General features: G+C 36.7%; 2 protein-coding genes across 3 annotated transcripts; one reads left to right on the top strand and one right to left on the bottom strand.

Annotated features, from left to right (window-relative positions):
• Window positions 1–795: 795 nt before the first annotated feature.
• Window positions 796–4,168, bottom strand: tmem263 (transmembrane protein 263). The gene is made up of 3 exons (XM_056261244.1): window positions 3,917–4,168; window positions 2,339–2,409; window positions 796–1,275 (listed from the first exon to the last, which is right to left on the bottom strand). The coding sequence occupies exons 2-3, from the start codon at window positions 2,400–2,402 to the stop codon at window positions 977–979; spliced, it is 363 nt and encodes a 120-aa protein (XP_056117219.1). The 5' UTR covers window positions 2,403–2,409; window positions 3,917–4,168; the 3' UTR covers window positions 796–976.
• A 5,865-nt stretch (window positions 4,169–10,033) lies between these two features.
• Window positions 10,034–18,172, top strand: si:dkey-103i16.6 (uncharacterized protein LOC557125 homolog). Of its 2 annotated transcripts, none has more exons than XM_056261243.1 (7): window positions 10,034–10,398; window positions 13,218–13,401; window positions 14,966–15,145; window positions 15,221–15,453; window positions 16,683–16,783; window positions 16,869–17,030; window positions 17,792–18,172. In XM_056261243.1, the coding sequence occupies exons 2-7, from the start codon at window positions 13,226–13,228 to the stop codon at window positions 18,077–18,079; spliced, it is 1,140 nt and encodes a 379-aa protein (XP_056117218.1). In that variant the 5' UTR covers window positions 10,034–10,398; window positions 13,218–13,225; the 3' UTR covers window positions 18,080–18,172. The 2 variants fall into 2 exon arrangements, with proteins under 2 accessions (XP_056117218.1, XP_056117217.1); XM_056261242.1 differs by lacking the exon at window positions 10,034–10,398 and adding an exon at window positions 10,428–10,710.
• Window positions 18,173–19,133: the final 961 nt, after the last annotated feature.

The raw sequence follows: 19,133 nt of genomic DNA, 5'->3' as shown, positions 1-19,133 counted from the left end.
AGTTTACTGCATATCGACGTAAACAAAAAAAGAAATCCTCAAATACACTGAACTTTTTTTCCTTTTCATAATCTTTGGTAAAGGTAAAACAAATACTTTATAGAAGAAAATACTGTATTATACTTTACCACCTCATGTGGTTCTTTGTTAGCCCATAAAAAAATATCACATTAAAGAGCTAAAAGAGCAAACAGAACAAAGGAGCAAAAGGACAGTGAATAATAGAATGACACAGAAAAGAAAATGTCACTGGGTTTTGGAATACAGTCATCAAAACTTGATGTTTCGATGTGGATTATCACACGTTTCCCAAAAAAAAAAAAAAAAAAAACCAGTACTATGAGCATTCAGATTTAAGGTTTCTCTGTTTTTCAAGGGACACAGGATCACTGGAGTTGTGTGAGGACAGCATGGATCGACGTGGACCCCACAGGCACAAAGTAAGTCATCTCACAAACACTCGATCAGATGGATGGACGCCACCATCAGCACCCCACAGTCTGTGATTTTCCCCCAATAGCACCTTGAGGAACACTTGATTGATTTTCAACTTCATTCCTACCTGCTTGCAGCAATTCAACTGTAAGGTGTGTTTAAAACATATGAGATTTTTTGCATGTATGGTCACAGACACAAACCATGTGCCTTTGTGTGCTCAGGAAAGCACAAACGGAACATTTAGAATACCACATATCAATCTCTGGTCAGCAATGTAATACTTCATAGTTCAGAGATAAACAGTTTGACTCTCAATACAACACACACTTAATGTCATATTCCAATAGAACACATTGAGCAGATGAAGGCCACCCAGCTTACGAATGACGTTTTGTTGGTCCAGTCAGGCAGACGGATTTGGTCCAAATATGCTCGTAAGCATGAACATGCAAGCATGAACTCCACAATCAACTCGCTCAGGAGTCAAAGAAGACACGATGCAGATGCTTCTGACAAATGTACCCCAGAGCCATGTGATTCAATCAGACTTGTCCTTCTTCTTGCCTCCGCCAATGGGAACTTTGCTGGCAACGGCAGAGCCGACGGCGCTCACGCCACCAGCCACAGCAGACACGCTGCCCTTCACAAGCCCCACCCCCATCGCTGGCACAGACGCAACTGAGGTAACAGCAGTTTTCGTGAGATCAAGGCCTTTCCCTCCAACCCAGACGACTCCGCCCACTGTGGCCCCAACGGCCCCCTTCGTGACACTGAACAGACCACCGGCCACCCTGGAGAACATGCCAGGCTGGGGTTGGGGATGGCCTTTGTTGGTATCTACAGGAAATAAAAGAAAATGTTAATACTAAAAATATCATCACAAAAGATAATGGAGCAGCGGTCTAGTCTAAAAAATGTAATAAAAAAAAACACTTTATTGTACAGTGTCCTTGTTACATTAACTGTCATAATAGCAGTAAATAATGCATAATTGCATGCAGCTAAACCAAACCATAATCCTAACCCTATAGTAAATGCATGTTCTTAATTAATATTAGTCAGTACTTAAAAGGTATAATTACACTGTAAGAAAGACACCATAAAATAAAGTGTAACCAAAATAAAATGATCATGTGAATCCCTACATACAATTAAAAATACTATCCACATTTCAATTACAAGTTATTATTACTTAATTTAATTTCATACTTTAATTGTAGCTTTCACTTTCAATAAATGGAACAAAAAGAGTAGCTGGCAATATATTTCTGATGAACAATATGCATGATTTCACTTATTTATGCATATGAACAGTTTATCATTTAAAACGCAAACCTATTTTGTGAAATATTTTGCTTGAAGAGTGTGCTTGTGGCATCTTGCATTAAAATAAATGCCAGTTGATTTGAAAATTTGTCATCTAAAGCAATGCCAATCATATATTAGTGTCTAAACAGTTTTTTGGAGCAACATTTTATAACCCCATCTATTACTATGCACTGAAAAAATAAAGGTGTAGAAACTATTTTTTCACTCAGAAATTGCTAGTAAATTTCACACAAAAAATACAAAGAAACAAAGTAACAATTAATTACATTTAAAATTGTGAAGAAGAAAAACTGATTTGCATTTTATAGAAAAATTTACTTCAATAATCTTCTTCTACAGATCTACTACATATGACAATTAAGAAAATACAGGGCAGTGTCAGTCTTTGATTGTGCAAGAGCACCACTATGTGGCAGAGAGGGTTATCATTCTCTAGAATGAAGATGTACACAGGACAGCTGTAAAATGATTCATTTAGCATGACTATGCTAAGATACAAGCTTGGTTGTTGCAAGGAGGTATAACTGTGGCAAGTCACTCTGATATGAAATGTCAGAATAACTTCCAGTACCTGTTGGAGGCTCATCTTTCATGTATGCAGGTAACTCATCCTGTTGCTGGTTTGTTTCACTCATTTTTACTCTGCATAAAAAAAAATACAAACAAGATGTGGCAGTTAGAAAATGTGGCAGTCACTTATTCATTTTCCACAGAACATATTCTAATATGTCTTCTAAGCATCTGGGCGGGACAGACACAGAAAACCAGGTGAAAGGTTGGGACTAAATGTGGGCTTCATCAACCCAACAAACATCAACATAGGACCAGGAGGACCAGTTTACTCTGTCAACAAAATGTAACATGCACCACCCTGTTAACATTGCAGCAAATATTGAGAACAGGTACACGGGACTATTTTAAGACAAATAAAATTACTGCATATGGGAATTACCATACCAAGGCTCATAAATGGCTTGAAGCAATAATAAGAAATATATTAATATTAAATTGAAATTAGAAATATTTATTTTCATTAGTAAACCATATGAACATGAGTGAAATTAAGAAATCATAATTAAATATTAACATAGCAGCTGTGATTCAGAACTTCATTTTAATAATTTATTATTCTGAAGTCATATATTGGGACATTTACTCGGGACAATAAAGATAAAAGATAGCTCATTGAACAGTATATTAATACGTGTACAGTTACACGTAAGCAATCATAGATTGAGTGGAAATGAGTGTTAGAACATCAGGGTCTTGAAGCAACTTTATGACGTAACAACTGGAACAAGTAGGCCTACATCATTATAGTATTAGTAAAGGTAGTCAGACTCGTGTCATTGAATCGGTTCTTTCGAATTTAAAAGAACAGGTTGAAAAAAAATCAATTATTTTATGCCCTGGTCCAATTACATCATTACGTGGTCACCGACAGACACGATTCATTATGTTTCTGAGGTTCAGTCTGTTGCAGCCATGACTCATAAAAACAAAATAATTTAGACTTACATTTAGCCTAATAGGTTTAAAAAAAATGTTTTACATTAAATTAAAGTATCCAGTGTAACACTGTGTAATATCAAGTAATAAACATATATCCAGTCCGTTTTATTTGAAATAAATACGTAACTCTAGAACCACTCGGAGGGATTCTTTCAGTTTCAAACGATTCAAAAGAATGATTCATTCGTGAATCGAACGTCGCTATAAACCTTTTCTGTTTCTGAATCTGACGTGGCGGTTTTGAGAGAAGTATTTTCTTTCCCCGGGAATGAATAATAATAACCTGCACATAAATTAACTCGTTGTTTTATTTCACATTAACATTAAGCGTTAGGTAGGAAACAACAAAAAGGAGATTGGGTTTTATAAACCTTTATAAACCCCTTTCGAAGAAAACATGTTAACCAGGAGGAGAAAATGATAGCTTTGAAGAAAATTACACGAAAACAGGGCGGCAGCTCATTAAACGACAGTTACATGACGTTAGGTAAGAGATACACACTACTAGACAATCCAGCCATTGTCTGTCGATAAAGCTCTTGTGAATCACATCATATAACAAGAAGGAAATATCAACAACCCACTGTATAACATGCAAGAGGAAAACTTTGCCAGCTGTAGTGTATAACTTACCTACTGTGTTAGAAGTTTGCTGCTGTAAACTTCTGCAGATCAATTTGGAAACTTCTGTCTCCACCCCTTGTTTGTTCCAAAGGAAAAATATGGTGCTCCCTTCAGCAATTCAAAAAGACACACGCTAAAATGACGATAGATCTGGGACCTGACAAGACTTTTCTTATAAAGACCTATCTTTGAATAACGTGTACGTGGCGTCCTAGCTGTTTTTAACCACGTACCAGTGTGGACACATAGAAGAGGAAGTGACGTTTCTTTCTAGTTCATACCCCTCTGGTGTGTGAAATGACTCCATGCTTTGCCTGTATGTAAAGTATGATGAAAATGAAGGGTTTATCTTTGCTCTGTCCACTTGACCAGATAATTGACATATGGATCAGCTAACTTGTCTCTTTGAAACAACTTGTGAGAATGGACTGCAAAGTGAGAACTAAAAGTGAAAAGTGATTATACTCACTTTATAATTAACTCTAGTAAAAGTCTGTAAAAATAGGGCTCAATGTGCTGTTAAGAAACCTCCCTTATTGATTTTTCTCAAAGGTGCTTTACCTGTACTTTGAATAGCCCATTGTGTTGTTTTAGGGTTAAAATGTAGGTGAATAATGTCCTGTCAGAAAATGACCAGCTTTACCAATTTTCCTGCTGATTTTTTGTGAAGGTGAATCCGAAAGCATTAAATGATTGTTTAGGGTCGTGTGCTATTCAGAATCGAATTAAGAATGCCTTTTAAATTCAAATATTAATTTGAACATGATGTACAGTGGAATTGCAATTCCTTTTTGAGTTAAAATGGAATGAAATTCAAATTAACGTCACTGCTTTAAGTGGTTTAAAAAATACATTCATTTTCAATTACCTGTATAAACAGGTTTACGTTTATCATTCACACAACATATGTGGTATTTCTGAAAACATTTTATGGAAAATTGCAATATAATCACAACATTTAACAATGAACCATCTCTGAATAATGACTCTTGTCCAGGGCAACACTATAACTGACTGCTCATCCTTGAAATCTGTTTTATACTTCCAACATGGTGCTCTCACTATTCTCCGCTAATACGCCTATAATTTTCTAACCATTATTTCTGGTCCATGTCTTTATTTGTTAACTTTAATACGTGGTATAATGTACATACCTGCTCATTATCTCAAAATAAACCCCTTCAGAATGATACCACTTTGTGACTTATGGCTACATTACCACCTGCATTATTTTTCAATAATTCAAAAGTCAATCATCAATATCTTACTGATAAAATAATCAATGTTTGATATTTCACTGGTATATTTTATATAGCTCATACATTAATTTGGACCATGCACATGCAAAACAACAACAACAACCATGCACTAATTTACTCCAGAGACTATATATAAAACCAAACCACATGAAGCGTATTGACAAGATGGAAACTGAAAAGAACACCTAACTATTGTTTGTTGTAAGATTGTTTTATTTTCTTGAATTGTAAATTCCACTTTTCAATTCAACCTATAATGGACGCTGGTGGCTAATTTTCTCACGAACTAAAAGGGAGTCAGTTTTTAAAGCAACACCAAGTAACTTTTCCTCTGCGGTCGTCCTACAGGTTGGAAGCAGAATTGTCCATTTTCTTATGTCTCTTTAGAACTACAGAAACTCGACCCGGTCTGGAAATCTTGTGGTTATAGCAGATATAGGACTGCAAAGCGGAGGCATAAGTGCCTTTCACCCTGTTACGACTTGATGAACCACTGAAACGATTTTGGAAACATTATTTTAAGGTAAAAAATCTTACTTAGTGTTGCTTTAAATCAAAATTTTGGCCAACCCTAGAGGAAGTACTATTTTATTATAAGTCATAGAGTAGGGTGACCATATTTTGATTACCAAAAACCAGGACACTCGGCCCGGCAAACAGATACTCAAATGATACTCGAAGTTTACTCAAAGATGCCTTATAAATTTCAATACATTTAAAGTAGGCTATGCCTCCTCTGTATGGATAGAAAATTGTTATATTACAAGACACAAATTCAGATAGGCTTCTCAGAGGTTACTCAACATGTTTTATTATGACAGGTTTCAAAAATAATGAATGAAATAATGATAGAAATAATGTCTCTTCTGTATTAGAAAAATAAATATATTAATAATAAATATTTAAAAGAAATACCTCCAAATTGAACAAAGATTGCTCTTACAAAAACGAACTAACAAAATATATTTATATCTTTAGTTTTCTTCCTCTTTATCCTGTTTTTCTTCCTCATCCTCCTTGTTTGCCCATCTATATTTTGCTGTAGAGCTGATCTTTCCCAGCAGTTTTTTGAAAACCAGGACATTTTCATCATTTCATCACAAAAAACAGCCAGGACGTGAAAACAGGACATGTCCTGGGGAAACAGGACTGTTGGTCACCCTATCATAGAGATCCTGCTCTTGACTTTACCCTTTAACAGAGACATAAACTGTTACTAAAAGACTACACTGTGGATTCTTCTTCTTCTTTAGGTATTTTATGGCGGTTGGCAAATAAACTACGGATTGCATGTAAACAGGTGTTTTAACAAAAACCAGCAGCTCTTATTGGCTGATGATCTGCAGCAGCTGTCACAGGGGTGGTTTCCCGCCCTTATTCATAAAATGACGTATTTCCTGTATTGTCACGCAGCTTGTAATGTTTTGCGGGAACGGACTTGTTTATGTTTAGACTCAAATATGGTATTCAGTTTGCAGTAGACATCACGTGGATATGTAATTAATTCGCAATCTGTTATTTTGTCGCCAGATTTATCATATCGATTCGCTGCAGTTCGTGTTGACTGTCTTCCCTTCTTCCTCAGTCGGGTAAATAAATAAGGCAAGTAACTAATTATTTAGTTTTAGGCTTCATATCCTAGATATTTAACCTTTAAAAAGCATATTCCAAGTTTTTAGCAAAAAATCTGATATTCTAGCTTTTTGTGGCCGTCAAATATTATGTTTTAATCATGAGCAATGGGCAGTTTTGATATGGTCATATTAATGCAGCGTTTCGTCATTGGCTAACGTTACACTGTAATAATGTTCACTTGCAGCTCATTACACAGTGTAATGAATGAATGTGCAGATTATTGATCAACCAAGCGAGACATAAAGAACGGGATTGTGCATGGTCACGGATGTTCTGCTCATGTGTATTATAATGCAGAGTATTGTTTGCTATTTCTATTTTAAAACCAGACGGAGGCTTAATTGCTTGCACATATACATGCATATAAAATGTTCTAGAAAGCTTATGACCAAGCCTTCATTTACTTTCTTTGCTACTTTTTCAAATCCATTTTATATACAGATTTTGTTTGCCCTTATCCCTGATTCCAGACCTGACTTTATCTTAAAATATATTCATAATAATATAAGTTTACTTTATCTACTGTAGTTTAAATGGAAAACAAAAAAGTGTTTATGAAATGTGGCCCCAGTTGTGTTTCTATGGAAGAAATGACCAGTAAGCAATTCTTTTAGTGATTTATGTTGATACTGATAGCTTTGCATTAATTTCTATCCCCTAACTCAGGGGTGCCCAATCCTGTTCTTGGAGATCTGCCTTCCTCCATACTTCAGATCCAACCCTGAACAAACATACCTGAACCATCTAAATAAGTTCTTGGTGAGAAACTTGATAATTACAGACAGGTGTGTTGAATCAGGGTTTGAGCTGAACTCTGAAGGCAAGTAGATGTCCAGGAGCAGGATTGGGCATCTCTGCCCTAACTGGTTTGAATTCACAAATAGACAATTACTTGAGATACTTTAAAAAGTTCTAATATTGAACGCTGCTCCTTCATTTCACTGTACTTTGGCCACTGAGTGGCAGCATTTAATAACATTAGGCCTTCTGAACAGTGTGCTGATTGTCATTGGTAGTTTGTAATATTGTTTCTGCACCACTCTCTGTTTTTGATTTTAATGTGATGATGACATAAAAACAATTTCACAATAAAATCACTCTTTGAGGACTGCACGTTTAAACATACACTTGTAAATAACTCCCGTCTCATGAGGATCTTATGTATGTCTCTTTAAAAAGAACCTGCTCAAGTTATGGGGTTGTATCAATCAATCAGTCTGACAAATACCCCCCCCATACTAGAAAATTCTTTGTAAAAGATTCTACTGTCACTTTTAATCAATTTAGTGTACCCTTGCTTAATAAAACCCCTACACTGACTTACTGACCTGCTGGCCCTCATGGAGACTGTAACAGTGTCTCCACAATAGGGGGCAGCAGAGATAAAAAGATAATAAACAAAACAAAAAAATAGCTGTGTGCAAGAATATAGACATTAAAGCAATTTTAAAAAAATATATTTTTGAAAATCTGACAGTACTAAGACAGGCCTAGAAACAGCTATCCCCCCTGAGAATAAATGAGCATAACATTCCATACTAAACTAATTTTCTATCTTAGTCTTTTTTTAGCTGCTTATCGACAAACAGCTCAACTAATTAAGCTCAATTTGTCTGCAGTGAGAGGCCAGAGATGTGTGCTAATATCAGCACAATGACTCTGTGCTGTCTTACTAACTCTGAGTCTGACAGCCAGCTCATTCCTGCCCTGACTGCCCGTTGCTAACCTCTTCTCCATGGTTTCAGTCACACCACTGGTCATGTTGGTTTTTCCCTCTTCTTTGGAGAGAAGCCCCTGTGCCTATGATTGGTGAAGTCTCTGTTAGACAGCAGATTTAGGTTTCCATGTTGTTTGACTGGATGTTTCCTTATTTTTTTCAAAATAGGCCAAAATAGTGTTTTGTTTTTTGCCTCCTCTCCATAGTGAGCGTTAGTTAACAGGAATGTATGCATGGGCATAGTGCACTAAAAAAAATGTATCTTAAGTTTTCATGTTCGTAGGGCACAGTTGTTAGGCACAAGGCAGAACAGCGACTCAGCAACAGTGTTGCAGAGTCCGTGGTTTTCCTGTGGAATTGGGCTACTTTTACACTGTTGTGTTTATAGAGTATTTTTACGGCTTCGAACATGTCCCAGACAATCATAATCAAGTACCAAAATGATCCATTTTATTAAAAGTATTTTAATTTAACAAACTAGTTTTTTTCTACACAAATAATAATAATAATAATTGTAATAACATCAATAATAATAATGATCATTTATTTATGATTTATCAAAATATAGTGAATCATTTATCAAACTAATGGCAATCATATATTAATAATATATATATATATATATATATATATATATATATATATATATATATATATATATATATATATATATTAGAGCTGTCAAATGATTAATCACGATTAATCGCATCCAAAATAAAAATTTGTGTTCACATAATATATGTGTGTGTACTGTGTATAATTATTTTGTATATAAATGCACACACGTATATATTTAAGAAAAATATGTTATTTATATATAAAATGTTTATATTTATATAAAATATACATTATATATAGGCTACATTCAGTCTATATACAGTATATACATGCAAATATTTCTTAAATACACATGCATGTTTGGGTATTTATGTATTAAAAATAATTATACACAGTACACACACATATATTATGTAAACACAAACTTTTATTTTGGATGCGATTAATCGCGATTAATCGTTTGACAGCCGTTATATATATATATATATATATATATATATATATATATATACATATTTTAAAACAAATGATTAATTTTATTTTCTATAATTGTATTAATATAGAGATTTAATAATTTATCAAACTAATGGCTATTAATAATTATAGAAACAATAATAATTGTTGTTATTGTTAACAATTTATCCAAAAATAATTAATGTTTTTAATCAAAGTAGTGGCATAATAATAATAGTTGTTTTTATTATTAGCTGCTAGTTTGGTATTTTTGGATTTCATTATTACTGTTAAAATATAACTATGAATTGGTAAAAATAATGTCTTAAAGTCATGAATATTAAGACTTTTTTTTTTTAAGGCTTCCCACTTCAGGACAAGTTTTTTTTAATGCATTCTGAGTCCTTGACTTTGATAGAACAGAGAAACGCATTGTACTGTAGATGTCTGTGCGAGTCTTAATAACCTCAGCTGTGAAATATTGGATGTGCACAGCAGTGTCTCTGTGGTTAGCGGGGAGTCAAAGGCAGTGACCTCCCATTCCCTGTAGTTTTTAATAGTTCCTCAGGAGTAGCCATTACACCATTGGAAGTGGGAGAGGGGAATCTCATAAGGACTTGCCTTGATGGGCTTAAAAAGATTAAATGGCCAACAATTGACTGATTCAATTTCATCTGCAGCTATAGCTTTGTCCGTTAAGACACCAGTGAGTTGAATTGAGTCATGGCCGGTTATAGTGGGTCTTTCTTGTTTTGCAGGTTGCCAGATTTTGTTCACACTCATCTGCATCCTGCGGCCCCTGGTAGTTGTTTATCACTCCGAACACTGCCCCATTGTCATTGTGCTAACAGTGTCCCTTTCGGCTGTGATAAGGTGCGTCGTTGAAAGGCCCGTCTTATCGCATTTGTATGCTGTGACGCAGGCCTTGTTTTATTGCATGTATTTCTTTGTATTCCCTCTTACCTTTTATTCTCTCACTCCTTCTCTGTCTGTCCCAGTCACTGTCCGTCATTCATCCTTAGAAGATGTCAAAGGCTTGAGAAATGTCCTCTCAAGGCTCCAGGCATCTTCCTCACCTCTCGCTTCCCACAAACTCTCTTTATTGGATTCTACCTCTGCATCATCTGTCTCCATTCACTCTCCTTTTTTTGGTCTAAATGGCCTCCTCCTTTCTCCTCCAGCTGGGTTTGTTGACACACAGTCAATCCTGGACACTTTCACCCCCCACACACACACCTCTTGTACCCGTTCCCCTTCCCCGAGCTGTAAAGCTGCCACAGCTGTGGGCTGTTGAACGAAAGTGGAGGGGGACATTAAATATATTACAACCATTAGCTTTGTTGGGGCTTGACAGTTTTAATACGTTGAAGCTTTTCGCCAGCCAAAGGCAGGACACAGCAGAGCTCTGCTATGATTTTAATTACACTTTAAATATTGTGATGGGTGGATTAAGAAAGGTAAAAGAAAAAAGCAACTAGCAATTCATGTCATCTCTTTTAAAAGTGTCTTCTAAAAACATGTCTTTTAAAAAAAGTGCAACTTTTCCTATTTTATATATATATATACTATATATTTCTTTTCCCTGTTATTAGAACAAATTTTATTTAAAGACATAGTTACAGCATTTACAAGGTACTGTAAAAACATACTCACACATGCATACCAGGGTTGGTAAGATTTTGTTTATGAAAATCTCTTATGCTCACGAAAGCTGCATTTATTTGATTACATTTTTTTTAATACATTTTTAAATTGTAATTTGTTGCTGTGATGGCAATGTTGAATTTTCAGCAGCAATTACTCCAGTCTTCAGTGTTACAGTTAGCCTACTTGATCCTTCAGAAATCGTTCTTATATGGGGTCAACTCAATCCTTAAAGGGGTGGTTCAGGATTTTGGACATCGGACCTCATTTCCAAGTTAGCTTGGGTGTTATTTATCAGTGGAGACAGTTTTCAAAAAATTTCATCCAGTCCTTTGAGTTGCATAGTTCGCCGGTGCTAGGCTAGCGTGAGTCAACGGTAACTGCTAGCCTGCCATTAAAAGCAGTTTTACCCACTCCACAGTACACCACAAGCAAATAAATTATAACGGCAGACTTTCGATGTAAATGTCTGTTGATAATGTTAGAAATCAAAGTACTCTTGCATCTCAATGATCGCATTACATTTACAGGAACTAGTTTCTCAGCAGCGGCGGAATTTTACTTTGTTTCGATTAGTAGTACTGCGCCGAAAAGTAATCACAGAAGCGCACTACAGTCGGGACTACTGTACTACCTCTCTCTACCTCTCTCGGTTGCCTAGGTAACTTAATATGACTCCGCCGTTGCTGTAGACTGTGCTAATAAATACAGGGAACAAAGTATAACTATTGCAATGCGATGAAAGGGTACTTTGATTTCTAACATTATTCTCTCAACAGACATTTACATCGATAGTCTGGTATTATAATTGATTTGCTTTTGGTGGAGTGGGTAAAACTGTTTTTAACGGCAGGTTAGCAGATACTGTTGACTTGCGCTAGCATAGCACCGGCGAACTACAAACTGGAAGAACTGGATGAATTTTTTTGAAAACTGTCTCCTCTGATAAATAACACCCAGGCAAACTTGGAAATGAGGTCCGATGTCCAAAATCCTGAACCACCCCTTTAATGTATATGAAAATATATGCAGTTTTCTTGAGCTATAGCTACATTTGCACATCAGCAAGTAAGTTACAGCATTGCATAAAATCTAAGCTTGCTTAATATTGCAGCCTTGCAAGGACTGATATTTCCTTCTAAAATCTTGCTTTACTTTTAGAAATGAAAACTTACACCAATAAACTTAAAGGTGCTCTACGTAACTTTTAGCGGCCTCTAGTGGTGATGTTTCAGATTGCAACCAAATTTTACAAGAGCGCTCGTGCTCGAACTCATAGACAATACCGTCTATTACGCAAATATCTCGGCGAATACTTGACGGATTCGGCGAGCACCGAGCTCGTTGGGACCATCTAGTCGAGCTGAAAAGAACCATATAAGTTCCATAGTTTTTGGTGTTTTCGTGGAGATATTAGCAGAAAACCATCGGGCGCGCTGCAAAATTGCGGACGCCGGTGACGTCACGATCTCAGAAGAAAATCGCTCGTATCTCTGGAACGCAAAGACCCAGAGAGCTCAAATTCGGGGTAGGAGGTCCCAGGGGAACCCTTGCCCGAACGCTAGAGTGGCGGGCCTCGGGGATGCCCCCTACCGGATCGCCGTTCGCTGGGACCCCCGATTTCGAACGGCTATAACTCAGGGAGCAGGGCGAGTTGGACCTCGGGGGTGGGCTCGGGGTTTGAAAGGCCCCGTCCAGCACTACGAACGATTAGAGTCTTGGGAATATTGATCAAATATTGACTGAGATATAAGCCGAAAAACGCGCGCCTTTAACAGGACGTAACTCCCTGACCATCTACAATAGACTGTATATAAGGAGAGAGGCTCGAGAGCGCGCATGCACGTCACATCCGTTGGATTTCGCGGTAAATCCGACCCGGAGACTTCACATAGAAATAGGAATACTGGCCTTCAGAGGTAATAGCAAAACTCGACAAGTGGATCATTTTAATGTGTGATTACAACCCCTTCACACACAGGCAATAAAAAAAGGATTCATTTTAGTAGAAAAGTTACATAAGAGCACCTTTAAATGTGTCTTTCCAGGTGTCACCATGAGCAAGGCGAAGTCGAGTAGGGACAGAAGGATCAATCCGCCTGGCGTCACCAGGGTGACCCGCAGTTCTATCATCACCACTCAGGACTCTCAGCGCACTAAACCTACAGATTCAGGCCTTGTTGATGATCTCAGCCTAATGAGCGTGAGTGAACAGCAGGCCTTGTTAGCACGGTGAGATGCCACATCCTTATGTTATGCTTTCCAGCAAACAATCAGAAATTACAAAAGCTTGTTTTCCAAGCAAGATTTAAGCATTTGTAAAACATACATTAGTGGCAAAGAAATAAATGTCCAAATGAGATATTTATTTTGTATGGCCCTAAAATTGATTAAATTATCAAAATATGAGAGTATTTTTTTTAAATATTAAGGAAAAATAAAATTCTAAACTTGGTTAAGGTATTCATCTGACAAAATTATTTGTTGGTTCTCTCTTGTTTGAGCATGTTCATTAAATGGACAAACCCACTTTTTCTAGTTTGAGTGGCATTTTTACTTTGGAAAAGGGAAAAAATTACCATCACAACTGTTTCATGCTGACTTAAAAAAAACTTGGAAAACAAATTAGAACCGTTGCCTTTGCAACAGAAGAAAAAAATAGTGCTGAAATGACTAAAAATAAATAAATTAAAGCTTAATTGTAGGGGTGTAACAAGACACTCATGTCACGATTCGATACAAATCACGGTACTGAACTCATGATACGATACTTATTGTGATATTTTAAGCCAAAACGTGTTTTTATTATTATTGAAATAATATTGTTGTTGTTTTATTATCAGGACTCACAACTATTCCTCCATTGCATTATTATACATTATATTTAGTAGTTTAATGTAGTAATGCTAATGGCATTGAAACTCTGTACATTTTCATTTTCTTCTCACGCAGTACTCGCGCTTTCAATGCAGGCATTCGTTGGATAAACCGCGCACACACACTCCCAGTGCTCGCTATGTCCCGCCTCTCGCGCTATTAATGCACTACACATACAAGAATAAACCATCGAAAACTCTTTGAATAATCATACTACTAAAACTAAGTCTAATGTGGTGATTTAAATGATGTTTGCGATTTCACTGAGGAAGGCTGTTCCAGTGAGTGTATGAGCTTCAGATGATCAATGCAATCAATCACAGTTCTAATCATAAGAAAGCATGTCAAAATGACTATTCCCAGACCCAAACTAAATGTTAATTCATCCAAAAATATTAATTCTGCAATTACTTACTCTTGTGTTTTCGCGCGTCACACAATTATTTGAACGTCCGTGTTTATTACAGTATGCGCGTTGTGGTAAATCTGTTCATCATATAAAGCCATCGTGTCTCTTCAGAACACTTGGATTTGGATTAGACCACTCGATTGATCATTTTTATGATGCCTATGACATTTTTGGATCTTTTAAGTTGAAGGAATGGACTTTAAATGGAAGGACAGAAATCTCTCAGGTTTCATAAAAAATATCTTCATTTGTGTTTGAAAGTTGAATAAATCATAGCTTTAAAACTACATGATATTAAATTAAATTTTTGTGTGGATTATACCTTATAAATACAGTAAGCTGAGCTTTGGATAAAACTAACTCTGTATCGTGAATCATATCATTTACATCAATACACACATTTTTTTTAATATCGTGACATCTCAATCGTGACATACCAATGTATCGTTACACCCCTACTCAATATTTTTATGTTTGTTTATTTTTCTAAACATTTTTCCTTCTTTTTAGGGAAGGGAAATCCTACCAGAGTCCCAGCACCAAATCTTTTCTCTCCTCAGCCTCTGGCAGCTCTGTCCCCCGCGAGGCTTTGGGAACTATCGGCAGAATGATGAAGCTCGGACGGGTGCGAAACATTGTGGTGGTTGCTGGAGCAGGTATCAGCACAGCCAGCGGTATACCAGACTTCAGGTGGATACTTACTGAAAACCTTTAAACTACCTCTAAATCATCATGTCACTCAGTTAACAACTGTCTCTATATCAGGACACCAGGGACGGGTCTTTATGCAAACCTTGCGAAGTATGACATCCCTTATCCAGAGGCCATCTTTAACATTGACTACTTCTCTGACAATCCTCATCCTTTCTTCTCATTGGCTAAAGAGCTGTACCCTGGACACCACCGTCCAAACTACGTTCACTATTTCATCCGTATGCTGCATCAGAAGGGCCTGTTGCTCCGCATGTACACTCAGAACATCGATGGACTTGAAAAGCGTGAGATTAAAGTTCAAAATTCAACTCACGTTTATTTGTGTAGCGCTTTTCACAATTACAATTTAGAGTGTTCTGTTATCAGAGGTAACTGTCTAAGTTATGTATTTCAGAAATGTACATATACAAAATCTAAAAATACTTGTTTGTTAACAAATGATTGACATTTAGAAAATATAGCATTGGTGCATGCCAATTCAGAGTTTGCGTCATCTGAAGTCTTCGCGGGGGTTGGCACAGTCTCTTCACAGGTGTTGGGCATCTGAAGTCTTCATAATAGGCTGGATCTCCAATCTGGAGCTGACATACTCTCTAGTTACCTCAGAATGGGCATCCCAAGATAAAACAGAGAAGCAAATAGAAAATAATTAGCGTAGCTGCTGTTCATAACATTAATCAAGGATAATCATGTGCATTTGATCTGATATAGCTGTATAAGGTTAGGAGATGCATTATATGAATGCTAGGCTAAAGAGATGCATCTTTTTAGCCTAGGAGAGTGAGTCTGAGCCCTGAACATTATCAGGAAGGCTATTCCAATAGTTTAGGAGCCAAATGTGAAAACACTCTCCTTCCTTTAGTGGACATAGATATTCTAGGTACTATCAAAAGGCCAGAGCTTTGTGACCTTAAAGACGAGCATGATGGTCTGTAGGGCGATAGAAGATTAGTTAAATGCACAGGTGCTAAACCATTTAGGGCCTTCTAGGTCAGTAGCAATACTTTGTAATTGATACGGAACTTAATAGGTAACCAGTGTAGAGATAATAAAATTGGTGTTATATGATCATATTTTCTTGACCTAGTAAGAACTCAAGCAGCTGCATTTTGGACCTAATTGTAGCTTGTTTATTAAGGATGCAGGACAACCAGCTAGTAATGCAAAAACGCAATTTCAAAAGGGATAGTTCACCCAAAAATTGTCATTTACTCACCTTCGTTGTTCCAAACCTGTATGAATTACTTTTTTTCTGCTGAACAGAAAATAAATTTTGAAGAATATGGGTTACCTAACAGTTGGGAGACCCCTTTGACTTCCATAGCATGGGGGAAAAAATGCTACGGAAGTCAAGGGCCCAAACTTCTTTCAAATATCATCTTTTCTGTTCAGCAGAAGAAAGAAATTCATACAGGTTTGGAACAACTTGAGGGGGAGTAAATGACAGAGTTTGGAACTCCATTCAAACATTGAAAGTGTTATTGCAGTGTTATATTCTCAACCCTGTCTGTAGTGTGCGGTATCCCAGATGACAAACTCGTGGAGGCTCATGGGAGTTTTGCTACTGCTGCCTGTCACCTCTGCTATACGCCATATCCTGCAGAGGAAGCCAAGGTAATCAATTTTGTAATTTAGATCACTCATAGATCACTACACACTGTTTTAGCACACTACATAATTTTCCATTCTTTTTTATTAGCAAGCTATAATGAACGGCAACGTACCCATCTGTACTTTTTGTGCCGGGGCAGTCAAACCTAATGTTGTTTTCTTTGGAGAGGATCTGCCAGAAAAGTACTTTCAACATGCTGAAGATTTCCCAAAAGCTGACCTTCTCATGATCATGGGCACTTCTTTAAAGGTGGGTTTAAAATCTTTATTATTATTATTAACAATAAAAAAATGGATATAAATCTATTTTGTAAGTGTAGTTGACTGTAGTTCTTTTGCAGTGAGAGATTATTACACTTTATTTTAAACCGTGTTTTGGTGATTTTAATTAATTTATTAACTTTTACATACAGCTTTTATGAGTTCTTTGTTATTTTTTAATAACCTTTTTTACATGGCATTAATGGAACGTTTGTACTTTTTAAAAAATGTATTACACCACATGTCAAAATTAAGAATAAATAAATACAAGTGTGTGGGTGTATATATATATATATATATATATATATACATTACTTTTTGTGCTCATTACCAAAGCTGCATTTTGGTTACTGATGTATAGATATATATTTGTAAATCAAAAACAAAACAGTAGTATTTAGAAATATTCTTACAAATGAAGAGAACTTTTCTGATTTACTATATTTTAAAATGTGACTATTTCTGTGATGGCAAATCATCATTACTCCAGTCTTTCACATGATTCCTCAGAAATCATTCTAATATGCTGATTTGGTGCTCAATATATTTTTTTTATGATCCATGTTGAAAACTGTTATGCTGCTTAATATTTTTTATGGAAACTGAAGCTTTTTGTTTTTCAGGATTCTTTGAATTGAAAGTCTTTACTTTTGCTTTATAAATTTAATGCATTCTTGAGTCATTTCTTTATATATGTGTTCTTAATATTATAAAATCTAAAATTATGACATTTAATCTGCTTTGTGACAGATTGAGCCCTTCGCCAGCCTGATTAACACCGTAAAGTCCACAGTGCCTCGTCTGCTGCTGAACCGCGATGCGGTCGGGCCCTTCGAGCGGAGGCCCCTGAGGAGGGGCGACTACATGGAGCTGGGGGATCTCTCCGATTCGGTCCGAAAACTTGCAGAGATCCTGGGGTGGCATACTGAGATCCAAGACCTGATGAACAGCCATGAAAATGGTGTTTGTTCCTATACTGACCCCAGCAGTAGCAGCGGTGAGAACAGTGACTCCTCTGAGACTGATAGCATGCATTAATATCATCCACAGAGATGCTCTGTATGTTTAAAATAACCTTGGCTATGGAATGGAGACCTGGCAAGGGTTCAAGACCTGCATTGATATTTATCTAATTCAACACATCTGAATGTTTTATGTCAGTGTTCTTACCAGTATTTAACAGCCAGTTTTACTGTATTTGTAGCGGTTTCTTTTTCTGACCAGATGAACTCCAGTCATATTTGTTCAGGCAGTGAAACTTGGCCATGTTTAGACTCATTATTTTAAACCCAGCAGAAATCTGTGTCTGCTGCTTATTTTGACTGAAAACCCATATCAGAATATCTTGGAAAATCTGGCTCTTTTAAAGTCCGTAATGTATACGCAGAGAGCTCTAGCAGATTTAGCTCTACTTAAATGGCTATAATTGTACATTTTTATCAGGCCCCGTTACTGCAGGGGGGGAAAACTACAAACATGGCACTTACTTTTGATTGTTTTTAATAATTTAGTATGGCTAATTATCTCTGGGCAAGCCAAGAATGTATTATGTCAAGGTTCCTTCAGCATTCTACAAACTGTATTTGATATTTTAATCTGTTTGGAATAGTTGGTGGTATATTTTGGTGCAGAAAGGAGTTTTTGTGTAAAGGATTGGGAATAATGTGTGTTTGTGTATTTATAAATGTGTGTCTGTCTATATATATTCATGTTTGCTAGTTGTAGGTTATTTCATAGTCCGCGAGTCCTGGTTTGGCCCCAGTGAGCGAACTGTGCTAAATTAGCATGGGAGGCGTGACCTCCCAAGTGTGCAGTGCCCCCACTGTGTGTTTTCACAGGCACTGTAGCCTCCAAGCGGGAGCTCCAACCCCACCCCCCACCCCCCACAACTCTAATAAATGTCTTTGGTCAGCCACAAAGAACCCCAATATCCTGCTGCTGCTGTTTGTGTGTGCGAGAGGTGTGTGTGTGTGAGAGGTTCTGCGTATGAGCGCAGTTCCATTTTGCACAGGATCAGTGAAGTCGCTGGTAATTGCGTTGAGATCGTATCTGTTCATGTCCCTCAAGGATTTTGAAAGGAGTTTGGCATGTT

Source organism: Rhinichthys klamathensis, unplaced genomic scaffold (assembly GCF_029890125.1).
Source record: "Rhinichthys klamathensis goyatoka isolate OS25496 unplaced genomic scaffold, OSU_Roscu_1.1 h1tg000181l_1, whole genome shotgun sequence".
Lineage (NCBI taxonomy): Eukaryota > Metazoa > Chordata > Actinopteri > Cypriniformes > Leuciscidae > Rhinichthys > Rhinichthys klamathensis.
This window is presented reverse-complemented; position numbering and strand designations above follow the sequence as displayed.